Genomic DNA, 15,749 nt, shown 5'->3' on the forward strand with positions numbered 1-15,749 from the left:
AACTCAACTTCTTCTAAACAGTTCTGCTCCCCTCTACCATTGGATCCTGAAGTATTCCTTAAAAATAACCTGCTTGTTAATATTTATCTCAGCCCCTATTTCCCAGGGAACCTGATGTGGAAGAGAGGCTGTGGTGGGTACCAGAAAAGATTGGGATCCCTTTGTCTGTGGGGGCCAAGCCAGTCATGGAAGGATGAATTGTTTACACTATCATATACCATATACCACATACCATATACAATAAATCACATACTATATGTCATACACCATATATCATCACACAGCAAACAGTCTTAATATAAGGAGCAATGAGAATCCACAGAATTCTTTATACAAAAAAAAAAAGGAATGCACTCAGATCTGTGTTGTAAAAGACCACTCTGGATGAAGTAGAAGGTAGATCTACAGCAGGCAAAAGATTTGAGGATAGCCTATTAAGAAGTATTAGTTATCATTCTAGCAGGAGATGACAATGAACATAGAGACATAGACTCAAGAAGTATTTAGGAGGTAAAATGAACAGGGTCTGGTACAAAGCAGACATGATTTGACAAGTGAGGGTGTAGAACATGGGCCCCTTCTCAGTTTGACCAAGTGGGTAGAGGATGTGCCACACACTGAACAGAGTATAAGGGGAGAAGAGAATGTCCGAGTTTTGAATATTTGAGCTATACAAATGAAAATTTCAAGGACAAAGGATATATAGGTCAGCCATGAAGAAGTAGACTCAGGATTGGAACCTAACTTGCATCTGGTTGCAAAGCCAGTGCTCTTGATCAGGGCACTAAAATCCCAGGCTCTGTAGAGTATTGGATCCAATGGAAGGTATGAGGTCTGCTGGAGGTGGAAGGGTAGGATGCTGGAACCTGGAGGAAAGATCCTGTCCAGCCCTCAGCAAGGGCCATGGATGGCCTTCCAGCATGGAATTCATCATTCCAGAACAATGTGATAAGATGGTGACATCACAAGAGGAGAGGAGTCTTGTCATCTCCTACAGGCAGTTTGCACTTACTGTGGACTCTCCCCTTGTTGTAACACCTCTCCTGGCCTTAACATCCTATTGATCTCTGAGAGGAGGCAGGGATCACAAGGAAGCAACAGGAAAATCACCCTAGAGTCAGTGCCTGACAGTAGACTTGTGGACATCAGAGGGTCACCAGCTGAGTGTGGACTGAGAGTCTCACCACAACCTTTGTGCTTGGGTAGAGTCTTTTGCAGAGGTGAGAAAAAAAGAAGCCGAAATTCTGGTTTCTCTCTCTTTCCAAGAGCATTTCTTATGTCCCTCCACTTCCTTCCTCCTGAGCTAGCCCCAAACTCAGCATAGACAGCAGAGGCAGCCCTCACCTTTCAAATGTATTTCTAGGTGCATTGCTTTCCATCCTGCAAAGTAGTCCCCCAGCCCCACCTTCCCTGTAGCCCCTTCTATCCTCTAAGACACAAATCATCACCATCTCCTAAGCTCCAATCTCTTTCCCACACCATATCTCTGGGCCTCTAAATTGGCAGAGATGCAGGGTGAAGAGACCTCAGATGAGAGGAGGCTCAGGAAAGAGCACAAGCCTATAAGTGTCATGCCTTCAACTATAGAAAACCAATCATTTCTAGCAGCTACTTATCAGTAGCTTGTGATCACCTTCTCTGTCCATTTGATAATCTCAAAGAAAAAGTGATAAGTCCTGCGGTCTTTCTTCTCATCACAATCCCCTTCCTCTGACCTCATGGAGGCAGGGAGTGTCTTCTCTCCTCAGAGCACAGAGTCCTGGGACCCGCTAGAACAACACTCAGACAGAGAAGGATCCAGGGGCCACCACAATGCCTGTACTTGCCTCCCAAACCTGCCCACTTCTGCCATCCCTGCTGCTGACTCTGCTGCTGAGATTCACAGGTGAGTTGTGTCTCAGATATGTGTGGTGGAGACCCCTATACTTGTTTACTTTTTCTCCTCATCTGTTTCCCTAGAATTTTCTGGGGAGGGGGGAGGTTCTATATCACAGCCAGAATTTATAGAACTAGATTGGAATGGCTCCCAGCTCACAAAATTTCCCAATGGCCAAGTCTGTTCCAGACCCTTTTGTTTGGGAATGGACACCCCTAATGGTCAAAGGGTTGAGCACAGCACACAAAGAACCTATCTTTCAAATGTATTACCACCACACAGGTGCAGTTCTCAACAAAGAAAAACATGTTGGAGAACATGAAATTATGAAGCATGAAAAGAATCCACAATGTTTCCACCCTAAGATAGTCACTATTAAAAATTTGCAAAAGTTTGTGTGCTCATGGAATATTGGTGGGAAGTGGTCACTAGAGGTCTCTCTGGGTCAGTGATGGAAGCTGAACCCTGCAGGCTTGCTGAAACCCTACTTGCTGAAAAAGCTGAACAAACACGTGGAATTTCTTCCCCAAGGCTATTGGTCCATCTTAGCAGAGGCTTTGAGTTCCAATTGCCAGAGTAGATGAAAGAGGAGGGGTTCAAATCAGATGAAAGAGAAAGCCAAGGCTCTTATCTGATCTAAGAAAGGAAGAAGAAACCTTGGGTGTTTTAGGAAAGAGTAAAATATATGAAACACCCAGGCCCACTGTAAAATATTAGCAAATATTTAAATGGGAATTAATACCAAGTTCATAAATCTCTTCCAGAAAATAGAAGAGGAGGAAACACTTCCCTACTTATTTTATGAGGCCATTATTATTTTGATGGCAAAACCAGATAGACTGTACATAAAAAAGAACTACAGACCAATATCCCTCATGAATCTAAATGCAAGAATCCTCAACAAAAGGTTGGCAAGTGAAATTTCACAATGTATAAAGTTATATACCATGACGAAGAAGGATTTATCCCAGGCATGCAAAGCTGTTTTAATATTTGAAAATTAATTACTGTAACCCATCACATCAACAAGTTAAAGAAGAAAAATGGCATGATCATATCAGTTGATGCAGAAAAAAAGCATTTGGCAAATCTAACACCCATTCACAATACAAACTCTTAGCAAACTAGAAATAGGGGAGAACTTCCTCAATTTCATGAAGAACATCTACAAAAATTCCTACAGCTATCATTATACTTAATGGTGAAAGACTGAATTTTTTTTTGTAAGATAAGGACTGAGGCAGGATGCCCCTACTCTAAACTTTTATTCAACACTGTTCTGGAACTTATAGGAAAGAGGGACAGGAAGAAAGGAATGGAGGGGAAGGGACAGAAGGGGAAAGGAAAGGAAAGGAAAGGAAAGGAAAGGAAAGGAAAGGAAAGGAAAGGAAAGGAAAGGAAACTGAAAAGGAGAAATAAAACTTCCTTATTTGCAGATGACATGATTATCTACATAGAAAATCCCAAAGAATCTACAAAAAAAAAAAAAAAAAAAAACAAGCCTTCTTAGGGTTAATAAGCACATTCAGCAAGGATACAAGATCAACACACAAAAATCAATAGTGTTTCTATATACCAAAAAAACACGTGACAATTTACATCATCACCCCCCAAAAAAGAGAAATAGGTATAAATCTCATATTATGTGTAAAAGATCTATATAAAGAAAGCTAGAAAACTGATTGAAGCAATCAAAAAAGAACTGAATAGAGATACATCCCATATCATGGATGGGAAGACTCAATATTTTCAGGATATCCATTCTTCCCAACTTGATCTAAGGATTAAATACAATCCCAATCAATATGAGCAAATTATTCGGTGAATATTGATTAACTGAATCTAAAGTTTATATGGAGAAGTTAAAGATCCAGAATAGCCAACTCAATGTTGGAGAAGAACAAAGTCAGAGAACTCACAACATTTGACTACAAGACATACTAGAAAAAAAAAAAAAAAGACTTACTAGAAAGGCACAGTAATCAAAACAGTGGCATTGGTGTGAGAAGAGACAGATCAATGCAACAGAATAGTCCAGAAATAGACCGACATAAATACGGCCAACTGATCATTAGGAATGGAGCAAATATAGTCTTTTCAACAAATGTTGCTGGAGCAATTGGACGTCTGGAAATCTGTGTGCAAAAAGAAAAATTGATTCTAGACACAGACCTAACAGCCTTCATAAAAATAACTCACATATAAAACACAAAACTATAAAACGCTTACAAGATATCATAGAAGAAAATCTAGTTGACCTTTGATACGGTCATGGTATGACTTTTATATATTGACTTCATATTTTTTAAAGCAGTTTTAGGTTCACTCCAGAATTGAGCAGAAGGTGCAGAGATTTCCCATAGGACTCCCCACCTCCACACATCACAGCTGCTGCCATTATCAATATCCTCCACCAGTGGTATATTTATTACAAATGATTAACCTACACTGATATGTCATTAACATCCAAAGTCCACAGTTCACATTATGGTTCACTCTTGGTTTTGTATAGTCTATGGGTTTGGACAAAGGTAGAGTGATATCCACCTTTATAGAATTATACAGAGTAGTTTCGCTGCCCTAAAAGTCCTCTGCATTCTAAAGTCCTCTGTTTCCACCCTAACCCCTGGCAATCACTTAAATATTTACCATCCCATAGTTTTGCGTTTTCCAGAATGTCATATAGTTAGCATCATGCAGTATGCAGGCTTTTCCTTTTGATTAATAATAAGCATTTAAGTTCTTTCATACCTTTGCAGGCCTTGAGAGCTCATTTCCTTTAGCACTGGATAATATTCCACAGTCTGCATGTATCACAATTTCTTTATCCATTCACCTACTGAAGGTCATCTTGGTTGCTTTCATATTTGGCAATCATAACTAAAGCTGCTATAAACTGTGAGGGGGAATCTGTTCCAGGCCTCTCTCCTAGCTTCTGGTAGCCTCAGACCACAATCTTCAGATTCTAAATGGCCTTCTTCCTGCATCTTCACATCATCTTCCTTCCCTCTGTGCATGACAGCTAAGCTAAACTGTGCCTGAACTCCTGGTCCACAGGAACTATGAAATAATATGTGTTTCCTTAAACTAAGTTTGTGATAATTTGTTATTCAGCACGTTCCCTTGTTTGTCTAGCACCTACTATGCTCCAGGCCATTCTCCTATTGTGATGCAGAAGAAAGGTACCTTTCCCCTTTCTGTACGTTGGTCGCCTTCCTCTCATCCCATATGGCAACCCAGTTTGTAATTTTCATATTTTGGCAAGAGTACATGTTGCTAAAAGAGTATGTATGTTGATGTAGAACCAGAACCTCAGAACATCTTGGGCCAAGACAAATAACATGGGAAATGATGCAAAATTTCTTTCCAGGAACTTCAGATCAAGAGTTCCAGGTGACCCAGCCTGAGAGTTCAATTTCAGTCAGAGCTGGAGAGATCTTAACACTGGGCTGCAACGTGTCTGCTCGCTCCCCAGCAGGGCCTGTCTTGTGGTTCAGGGAGAATGGGCAAGAACGACGATTAATCTACAATTTCAATGGAAGCCAATTTCCCCGAGTAACCCAAGTAGAAGACACAGAGTTCAACCAAACAGACTATTCCATCCGCATCAGTAATGTGTCACCCAAAGATGTGGGCACCTATTACTGTGTGAAGCTAACAATAGGCCACCCTGACATGTCGTATGTATCAGGTTCAGGCACCTATGTGTCTGTGAATGGTGAGTATAGTCTGACAAACTCCATCCCTTTGGTTTATAAAAATAAATTTTTTAAAATCTGAAACATGTATAAATCATCATACACACTAGATTCTGTTCCCTTTCAATCACAAACCACCTTTAAGTTAAGATTCTGCAGACGGCCCTACTGATTAACCATTCTTCAATCCTGTGCCTGATATTGAATCAAGCCATGTTGACAGGCCATGCCTTTCCCTGACAGACAACTCCACCAAACCAGTGACATATGGCAAGGGGAACCCTCACATAAAAAGACACCAAATAGACAAAATGCAACTACAGGTATGCACTTGATGATCCAAAAAGTGAGAAAAGTGAGACCTAGATGGCTGACTGGCTTTTCTAAGGTCTGGGGGACAATCCTGGCATGAAGTTATCCATTGAGTCTCTTCTAACCTATGCTCTGAGACCCAATTTTCATTCACTAACCCTTGTAGCCACATCTTATCTCACAGATTTAGGACAAAATCTTAACATGTACTCCCCTAAGCTTGATAATACCTCCTGAGCCAAAACAAAGGGATCCACAGGCTAGCAGAACCTCTACCAGCCTGCACCATTCTACTCACCCATTTCTAACTGGAATGTAATGGGCCCTGGTGGCAGGTCCCTGAGGGCCACCACAATGCAGGCAGGGACCCCGTTCCCCACACAGGAAGCCAGTGAGTGGGTGTGGTCTCCTATTATGGTTTCTGGGGAGCCAGAAGACCAGAAAGAGGGGTCTCGGGTATCACTCACCCCCAGATCTTCTTTGGAAAAGCTGTCCTGGAGGGGTTGAGTCACTCTTCTGGCACTTGATCTTTCCCTGGTCTGCCCTAGTCTACCCCCAGCTCTGCTCTCCTCCTCTTCTCTGAGGACAACCAGTGCTTCCTGGTTCTTGCCACTCTCTGAATTCATTTCATCAAATACAGTGAGATCATGTGTCCATCGGTTCTTCTGGGAAAACCAGTAATGTTCTCTTCAAGTCCAGCCACATTCCATGCCACCCAATGGCCATGGGAAATTTACATATTTCCCTCAAGCTGAGAAATGAGAGTGTAGGCAGCTTACCTGCCATTCTCTCCCAGAGTTCTCTTGTTGCTCCAACCCACACCTTAGCCCATCTGTGGTTTTGACAGTTTGCCAACCTGAAAGGAGAGAGATTACCAGGACCTGACTAATATGGGGGAGTGATGCTGGTGGTAGCAAATGTTGGGGGTCAGTTGTGGGCCCTCCAAAATTGACAAGGTCCCTTGAGGTTCTACTCTTTTTTTTTTTGTGGAGAAGAGGAAACTGTCTGTCTCTTCCCTCTTGACAGATAAGCAGAGGAAACATACTCTGCCTGCATGAACCTTAGTAGTCCTAAATGGCTCCCGATTCTTTAGGCTTGCTGTCTCATGACTTACCCTTTCTCCACACCTCTCAGAATTAATATCTCCACAAGTTCAGTGGCTGCTCACCCTTCAGAAAAGAGATGAATGTCAATCTGAGGTTGGCAGAGGGCACTTGGACCCATCTCCAAGTGCACTGTGTGATTTGGGGCATTTAGATAGGGGAGAGACTAGTGTCTCTCTCCATGAATTCATAATCCCAGCCCTCTCCTTCCCTGTCCTCTTCTTTCCTTGGTTCAGAGCTGAGACATGGACCCGGGGAGGAAATACATCTGATCCACTGTACTGACTTCCCTCCGTCAGGTCAGGAGCTTCCACCACCTGCAGAGGCCTCTCTAAATTCAGTGTGTGTGTGCTCACACATGTCATTAAATGAAGTCCACCCATGATCTAGATCCAAGTTCTTCAGTCCTGCCTGGGTCAAAGGATGGGAAATGGGAAATGATTTTGTATTTCTTTGCAGGAACCACACATGAGATATTCCAGGTGCAACAATCTGAGATGACACAGACTGTATCAATTGGAGAGACAGTCACCTTGAGTTGCAGTGTACCAGATTCATTCCCAAAAGGACCTGTCTTATGGTTCAAGGGATCTGGGCCAAGCCGGGAATTAATCTACAATTTCAAAGAAGGTCTCTTTCCCAGAGTAAAAGAAATTGGACACATCACCAAAGCTGGCAACACAGACTTTTCCATCCGCATCAGTGATATCTCTCTTGCCGATGCCGGCACTTACTACTGCGTGAAGTTCAAAGAGGGGAAACCTGACAGAGAGTTCCAGTCAGGTCCGGGCACTGAGGTGTTTGTGACTAGTTGAGTTTGTCTCCTCCACCTCCTATCATGAGCTATCATCTCAGTTAACCAATCCTTCATTTATTGAATTACTAGATAATGCTAAATATTATTGTAGGTGCATTAAACATATGATATGTCATTCTCTCAGCAACCTGTGAGTTAAGTGTTTAACATGAGGAGAAACAGACTCAGAAAGGTCATTTGAGTAATGAGGGATATTTTGGTTGATGTCCCAATATTCTCCTAACAGCTAGACTAAACTAAGATAATTTCATGACTCTTTACTAGTGATTAGCTCAAATATGAGACTGGCTTAAGCCAATTTGTGTCCATAATGAAAAGGACAGACTTGCTGAGAAATCCGGGAAACTAATGCAATTCTCTCTCCTGTTGGCTAGGAACAAGCAATCATTTTGCCCCAGGTGATCCAGAGAGCCATCTTATGACCATGAGGGGAACCAAGTTGAGGAAAAATCTACTCTAGTGAAGTGCAAAGATGTAAAGAATGTGGGTTGACAACATTGCACGGCAATATTGTTCCTGGTTCCAACCCCACTTCTGGACCTTCAGTAATGGGAGAGAAAACATCTCCTTGTTAAGCCAGTTTGCTTAAAGTCAGCACTGTCCTAAGGGATGCCAGGTGATAAAGTTCCCACATCCACAGAGCACTGACGTACAATTTCAAATCATTTTTTTTTCTGTTCCAAAAGCCTTACTTTTTTATTTTGTCTATTTTGTTATAATCTCTGAACTCTGAGCAATATCCATCTTGAAAAATGATTAAATTGGTGATACTACAATACTACTATTTGTTGGGCATCTACTGTGTACTAAGCATCTACTTTTCCCATATTATTATATTTACCTGCATAGCAACTTGAGTATAAGAATGATTGTCCTTGTATGAATGAGGAAACTGAGACTCAAGGCGATTCAGAGATACAGATAATAGAAGAGGTAAAGGGTCTGGGCTCTCTCCAGAATGCTCTACGTATTAGTGAAGAACCTTTCTTTACAAGGGATAAGAACCCAAAATATTAGTTTAATGTGATCCTGTAGCTGAGAAGGATTCTAGGTTTCTCAAAGCATCCAATGCAGAGCTTTAGGACTAAGGGCTCAGTGCCACTGAGACTCTTATTCTTTGGAATTCTCTCATCTTTATTCATCTCTGCCTGGCTTTGTCTATCTTGCTGCACATAGATCTTTTTCATATAATGGAAGAGATTAAGTATAGAAAATGTTAATATCCATTACCTCATCTTAGAATCCCAGGGAATCATTTGAAATTTCCTTTCCTATGCCTTTCATTTACTCTTTATTACAAGGGACAGAAGGAGCTAGGTAGGGAATCCATCAACCCAATGAAATAGATGTTCAATAGACTAAAAACAACATTACGTCCATCTCAAGGTCCAATCCTTCATGTAACATAGGAGAAAGTTCAGATCCAGAGATTGGGCTTGCCTAAAATTATGCAGACAATGGATACCAGAACTCAAATCTCTTACTCCCATAATCCTGGGGTTTATGGCTTTGTCTTCTTCCTAATAGGAAGACTATAGTTAGAATTGGAGGTGTGGATATGCATGAAGATGATTTCGAGGAAAAATATTGTGAATGAGTTCAATCTCCCTGTTAAAAGCCAAAGAGTCAGAAATGTATTAGATTTACACCATTTCTACATAATAAATAAAAGGCATATATACATATAGTTTTAAAATATTGAGCTAAGTATATTTGCTATGGTTGATGTAACAAACTTTGTCACAAACTTTGGTGTTTAAAACAGGAATAGTCCTATGTGGATGGTATGACAGTGTGAGAAGTTCCATGCATCTTCTCAGATACTGGTGAGAAAAATTTTTTTAAATCATTTAGGGTAGTGACAGCAGTAAAATGACAGACTACGAAGTCTCCAAACCCTCTCCAATGGAGACAACCAAATAACAACAATCTGTGGATTGTTTGAATGCCTTTGTAAGAATGCTAGAAACCAACTAAGAAGCAGCAGCAACCAGGCCAATGGAAAACCAGGAAAGGATTTCAATGAAAGTTATGGGAACTTTTGCAGAGTTTTGTACACTTGTACACCACCCCCAACCTGGTGTAGTGGCACCATTAGGAGGAAATTTCCCATATCTGCTCCACCCTCAGAATGAAAATAGAACAGACCATGCGTCGAACAATCTGGATTGTCTGAGGGATGCCTGAGGGGATGGATTCTGTGTCTTCTCATTCAGAACACTAGTAGGAACAGCAGAACTGTTTAGAAGTGACAGAGACCATTGAAGTGGCTCAGCTACAGACATTTTGCAGTTCCACAAGAAGACGCTGGGGGAATAAGATTGTGATCTCCTGAGAAGAAGAAAGGCAAGCTGCTTAGAGAATTTGAGATAGCTAAAAAAAAAACCCACAAAGACAGTATCTTCAACAAATGGTGTTGGGAAGACTGGACAGTGACATGCAGAAGAATGAAACTGGACCACTTTCTTACACCATACAGAAAAATTTTAAATGGATGAAGGAACTAAATGTGAGACAGGAAACCATCAAAATCTTAAAGGAGAAAACAGGCAGCAACCTCTTTGTCCTCAGCTGCAGCAACTTCTTTCTTTTTTTTTTTTTTTTTTTTTTTAGCAACTTCTTTCTAGACACGTCTCTGGAGGCAAGGAAAACAAAGGCAAAAATGAGCTATTGGGACCTTATTAAGATAAAAAGCTTCTGCAACGCAAAGGAAACAATTAACAAAACTAAAAGCAACCAATAGAATGGGAGAAGATATTTGTAAATGACATATCGGATAAAGGACTAGTATCCAGCATCTATAAAGAACTCATGAGAATCAACACTTAAAAAACAAATTATCCTTAAGAAATGGGCAGAAGACATAAACAGACATTTCTCCAAAGAAGACATACAAACGACCAACAGACAAATTAAAAAATGCTCAACATCATTCATCATCAAGGAAATACAAATCAAAACCACAATGAGATACCACCTCACACCAGTCAGAATGGCTAAAACTAACTCAGGAAACAACATGTTGGCAAGAATGCCGAGACAGTTTGCACTGTTGGTGGGAATCCAAACTGTTACAGCCATTCTGGAAAAGTTAAGAGTTTCCTCAAAAAGTTAGAACTACCCCATGACCTAGCAGTTGCATTACTAGGTATTTATCCAAAGGATTAAAAATGCTTATCCAAAGGGGCACATGTACCCCCAATGTTTATAGCAACATTATCAATAATAGCCAAATTATGGAAAGAGCCCAAATGTCCACTGACTGATGAATGGATATAGAAGATGTGATTGATATATATTAGAATATTACCCAGCCATCAAAAAGAATATCTTGCCATTTGTAATGACATGGTGGAACTAGAGGGTTTTATGCTAAGTGAAATAAGTAAGAGAAAGATAAGTATAATATAGTTTCACTTATATGTGGGATTTAAGAAACAAAGCAGAGAAACATAGGGGAAGGGAGGGGAAAATAAGATAAAAATATAGAGGGAGGCAAACCATAAGCGACTCTTAACTATAGAGCACAAACTGAGTGTGCTAAGGGGAAGTGGGTGGGAGGATGGACTAAATGGGTGGTGGGCATTTAGGAGGGCACTTGTTGGGATGAGCAGTGGGTGTTATATATAAGTGATGAATAATTAAATTTTACTCCTGAAGCTAATACTAGACTATTATGATTAGTTAACTAACTTGAATTTAAAATATTTTGTGTGCAACTGAAATTGAGTTGTTATCAGCTTAAAATGGACTGTTATAACTTTAGGGTTTTGCAATGGTAACCACAAAGAAAATACCTATAGATATAGACAAAGCAACATGAGAAAGGAGTCAAAACATGTCACTACAAAAATATCAGTAAAAAACAAAAGAAGGCAGTAAGAGAGGAAAGAAAGAGTAAGAAGGGTACAAGACATACAGGAAACAATTAACAAAATATCTACAGTAAATCCTTCCCCATTAGTAAATCTTTAAATGTAAATGGATTAAACTCCCCAACAAAAAGATATAGATTGGCTAAAATAGATTTTAAAAGGGGACATAACTGGGTGGCTAAAGTCACTCGACTGAGTTGAGCATCTGTCTGACTGTTGATCTCAGCTCAAGTCTTGATCTCAGGGTTGTGTGTTCAAGCCCTGCATTGGGAAGCCATAAATAAATAAATAAATAAATAAATAAATAAATAAATAAATAAATCCAACTATATACTGTTTATAAGAGATTCACTTTACATTTAAGAGCACACATAGGCTAAAAGTGAAAGAAGGGAAAAAGATGTTCCATGCCAATGGTAACCAAAAGAGATTAGATGTGGCTATTCTAGTATCAGATAAAATAGACTTTATATGAAAATCTGGTAGAACAGACAAAGCAGACATTACATAATAAAAGGGTTGGTTCAACCAAAAGTATATAAAAATATTTATGCACCATACATCAGATCTCTAAATTTTTAAAGCAAATATCGGCAGAATTGAAGGGAGAAATAGGTAGAAACACAGTAACAGGAGATTTCAATACCTCACTTTCAATAATGGTTGGACAATCAGAAGATTAATTAAGAAACAGAGGAATTGAACACTATAAACAATCTGAATTTAACAGACATATATAGAACATGCCACCCAACAGCAGCAGAATATACGTTCTTCTCAAGTGTACTTGGAACATTCTCCAAGATAGACCATATGTTAGGCCATAGAACAAGTCTTCACAAATTTTAAAATATAGAAATTATAGAAAGCTTTTTTTCTGATTACAATGAAATGTAGAGATCAATAGCAAAAGAAAAAGAGGAAAATAAAAAATATGTAGAAATTAATGCAATCTTAAATAACCAAGAGTCAAAGAAGAAATCACTAAGTAAATTAGTAAATACCTTAAGACAAATAAAAACAGGGGCACCTGGTTGCCTCAGTTGGTTGAGCATCTGACCCTTGATTTTGGTTTAGGTCATGATCTCAGAGTCCTGGAATTGAGCCCTGAGTTAGGCTTCATGCTCAGCAGGGAGTCTGCTTGAAGATTCTCTCTCTCTCTCTCTCTCTCTCTCACTCTCTCTCTCTCTCCTCTCCTCTCCCTCCTTTCACTCATTCACTCTCTTACTCTCCAATAAACAAATAAGTAAAAAGACAAAAACAAAAATACAACATAACAAAACAGGGGACACAGTGAAGGCAGTTCTAAGAGGGAAGTTTATGGGGGTAAATGTATACATCAAAAAAACAAGGTATTACGCTAAGTGAAGTAAGTCAATTGGAGAAGGACAATCATTATATGGTTTCACTCATACGGGGAATATAAAAAATAGTGAAAGGGATTATAGGGGAAAGGAGAGAAAATGAGTGGGAAAAATCAGAGAGGGTGACAAAACATGAGAGACTTCTAACTCTGGGAAGTGAACAAGGGGTAGTGGAAAGGGAGGTGGGTGGGAGTGTGGAGTGACTGGGTGACGGGCAGTGAGGGGGGCACTTGACGGGATGAGCACTGGGTGTTATACTATATGTTGGCAAACCGAACTCCAAAAAAATACAAGAAGAAGAACAAGAAGAAGAACAAGAAGAAGAAGAAGAAGAAGAAGAAGAAGAAGAAGAAGAAGAAGAAGAAGAAGAAAGATCTCAAAAGCCTAATTTTCATCTTAAAAAAATTAGAAAAACAAACTAAACACAAAGCAAACAGGAGAAATTCAAAAATTAGAGCAGAAGTGGGCAGCCTGGGTGGCTCAGGGCAGCCTGGGTGGCTCAGCAGTTTAGCACCACCTTCAGCCCAGGGCCTGATCCTGGAGACCGGGGATTGAATCCCACATCAGGCTCCGTGCATGGAGCCTGCTTCTCCCTCTGCCTCTCTCTCTCTCTATGTCTCTCATGCATAAATAAATAAAATCTTTAAAAAAAATTAGAGCAGAAGTAAACAATTTTTAAAATCCAGTGAAACTGAGAGTTGGTTTTTTTAAACCAACTGAGAGTTGGTTTTTTTAAAGACCAACAAAACTGAGAAATCTTTTGCTAGATTAAAAAAAGAAGAATATTCAACTAAAATTAGAAATGTAAGAGGGGACACTGCAACTAATGCACAGAAGTAAAATGGATTATAAGGGAATGCTGTAAACAATGATACGTCAATAAATTGGACAACCTAGAACAAATAAAAACCTAGAGTATCTAGGTTTATCAGACATGAATACTATCTACATATTGTAGATACAAGAAATACAAGACTTACCAATACTGAATCATGAAGAAATAGAAAACCTGAACAGACCAATAACTAGTAAGTATATTGAATTGGTTATCATAAACTACCCAACAAAGAATAGCCCAGGACTATATAACTTCACTGGTTTATCAGACATGAATACTATCTACATATTGTAGATACAAGAAATACAAGACTTACCAATACTGAATCATGAAGAAATAGAAAATCTGAACAGACCAATAACTAGTAAGTATATTGAATTGGTTATCATAAACTACCCAACAAAGAATAGCCCAGGACTATATAACTTCACTGGAAAATTCTACCAAATATATAAAGAAGATTAAGCATCAATTCTCCTCAAACTCTTCCAAAGAATTCAAGAAGAGGAAACACTTCCAAACTTGTTTTATGAAGCCAGCATTACTCTGATACCGAAGTCAAAGACACTACAAGAAAAGAAAGACTACAGACTGTATTCCTGATAATAATTGATGTGAGAGATCTTCAGTGAAATACTAGCAAACCAGGGGCTCCTGGGTTGCTCAGTTGGTTAAGTATCTGACTCTTGATTTGGGCTCAGGTCTTGATCACAGGGTCATGAGTTCAAGCCCTACATTGGGCTCCACAATGGGTGTTGAGCCTTTTTAGAAAAAACATTAGCAAACCAAATTCAACCACCTATTAAAAGGATTATACCCCCATGACCTACTGGGATTTATTCCCAGAACGTAAGGATGGTTTAACATATGAAAATCAATGTAATACACCACATTAACAGAATGAAGGAAAAAAAAAAAACACAGTCATCTCAATTGTGACAGAGAAGCATTTGACAAAATTCAGTAGCCATCATTAAAAAAAAAAAAAAAAAAAAAAACAGGAATAGAAAGGAACTACCTCAACAGAGTAAATACTATATATGGAAAGCTCACAGCTAATATCATACTTAATGTTGAAAGCCTAAAAGCTTTTCCTCTAAGATTAGGAGCAAACACCACTCTATTCAACATAGTATTAAAAGTCTTACAGGAATTAGGCAAGAAAAAGAAATAAAAGGCATTCTAATTAGAAAGGAAGAAGTAAAAGTATTTCTATCCACAGTTGATGTGATTTTATGGAAAACACTAAAGATTACATGCACACACTATTATGACTAATAAAATAATTCAGCAAAGTTACAGAGATAAAAAATCAGCATATAAAAATCAGTTTGTTTCTATTCAATGAATCATCCTAAAAGGAAATTTTTAAAAACAATTCCATTTATAATGGCAGCAAAAAGAATAAAATACTCAGGAATAAATCTAACCAAGATGGTGAAAGATTTGTATACTGAAAACTACAAAACAATGCTAAAAGAAATTAAATAAGGTATAAAAAAAGAAATTAAATAAGGTATAAATAAATGGAATGACGTCCTATGATCATGGATTAGTAATACTCAATATTGTATGTCAATACTACCAAAAGCAATCTGCGGATACAATGCAATCTCTATCAAAATCCCAATGACAATTTTTTTTCAGAAATAGAAAAATCCATCTTAATATTCATAGCAAATCTCAAGGAACCCCAAATAGTCAAATAATATTGAAAAAGAAGAGCAAAGTTGTATGTCTTACATTTCCTGATTTCAGACCTTTGTATGAAGAAACAGTAATCAAAACACTGTGTGATACCAGCACAGACATATAAATCAATAAAATAAAATAGCCAAAAATAAACCCTCATGTATCAATCAAATG

At 38.9% G+C, this 15,749-nt stretch overlaps 1 protein-coding gene across 4 annotated transcripts; it reads left to right on the forward strand.

Annotated features, from left to right (window-relative positions):
• The first annotated feature begins 961 nt into the window (after window positions 1-961).
• On the forward strand, window positions 962-8,584 carry LOC112673711 (signal-regulatory protein beta-2-like). Of its 4 annotated transcripts, none has more exons than XM_025469551.3 (5): window positions 962-1,220; window positions 1,725-1,885; window positions 5,247-5,594; window positions 7,449-7,786; window positions 8,181-8,584. In XM_025469551.3, the coding sequence occupies exons 2-5, from the start codon at window positions 1,813-1,815 to the stop codon at window positions 8,226-8,228; spliced, it is 807 nt and encodes a 268-aa protein (XP_025325336.1). In that variant the 5' UTR covers window positions 962-1,220; window positions 1,725-1,812; the 3' UTR covers window positions 8,229-8,584. The 4 variants fall into 4 exon arrangements, with proteins under 4 accessions (XP_025325336.1, XP_025325332.1, XP_025325334.1 ...); XM_025469547.3 differs by having other exon boundaries at window positions 963-1,220; window positions 7,449-7,799; XM_025469549.3 differs by having other exon boundaries at window positions 963-1,220; window positions 7,449-7,772.
• Window positions 8,585-15,749: the final 7,165 nt, after the last annotated feature.

The sequence above is a fragment of the Canis lupus genome, chromosome 24 (genome assembly GCF_003254725.2).
Source record: "Canis lupus dingo isolate Sandy chromosome 24, ASM325472v2, whole genome shotgun sequence".
NCBI classification, from domain to species: Eukaryota; Metazoa; Chordata; class Mammalia; order Carnivora; family Canidae; genus Canis; species Canis lupus.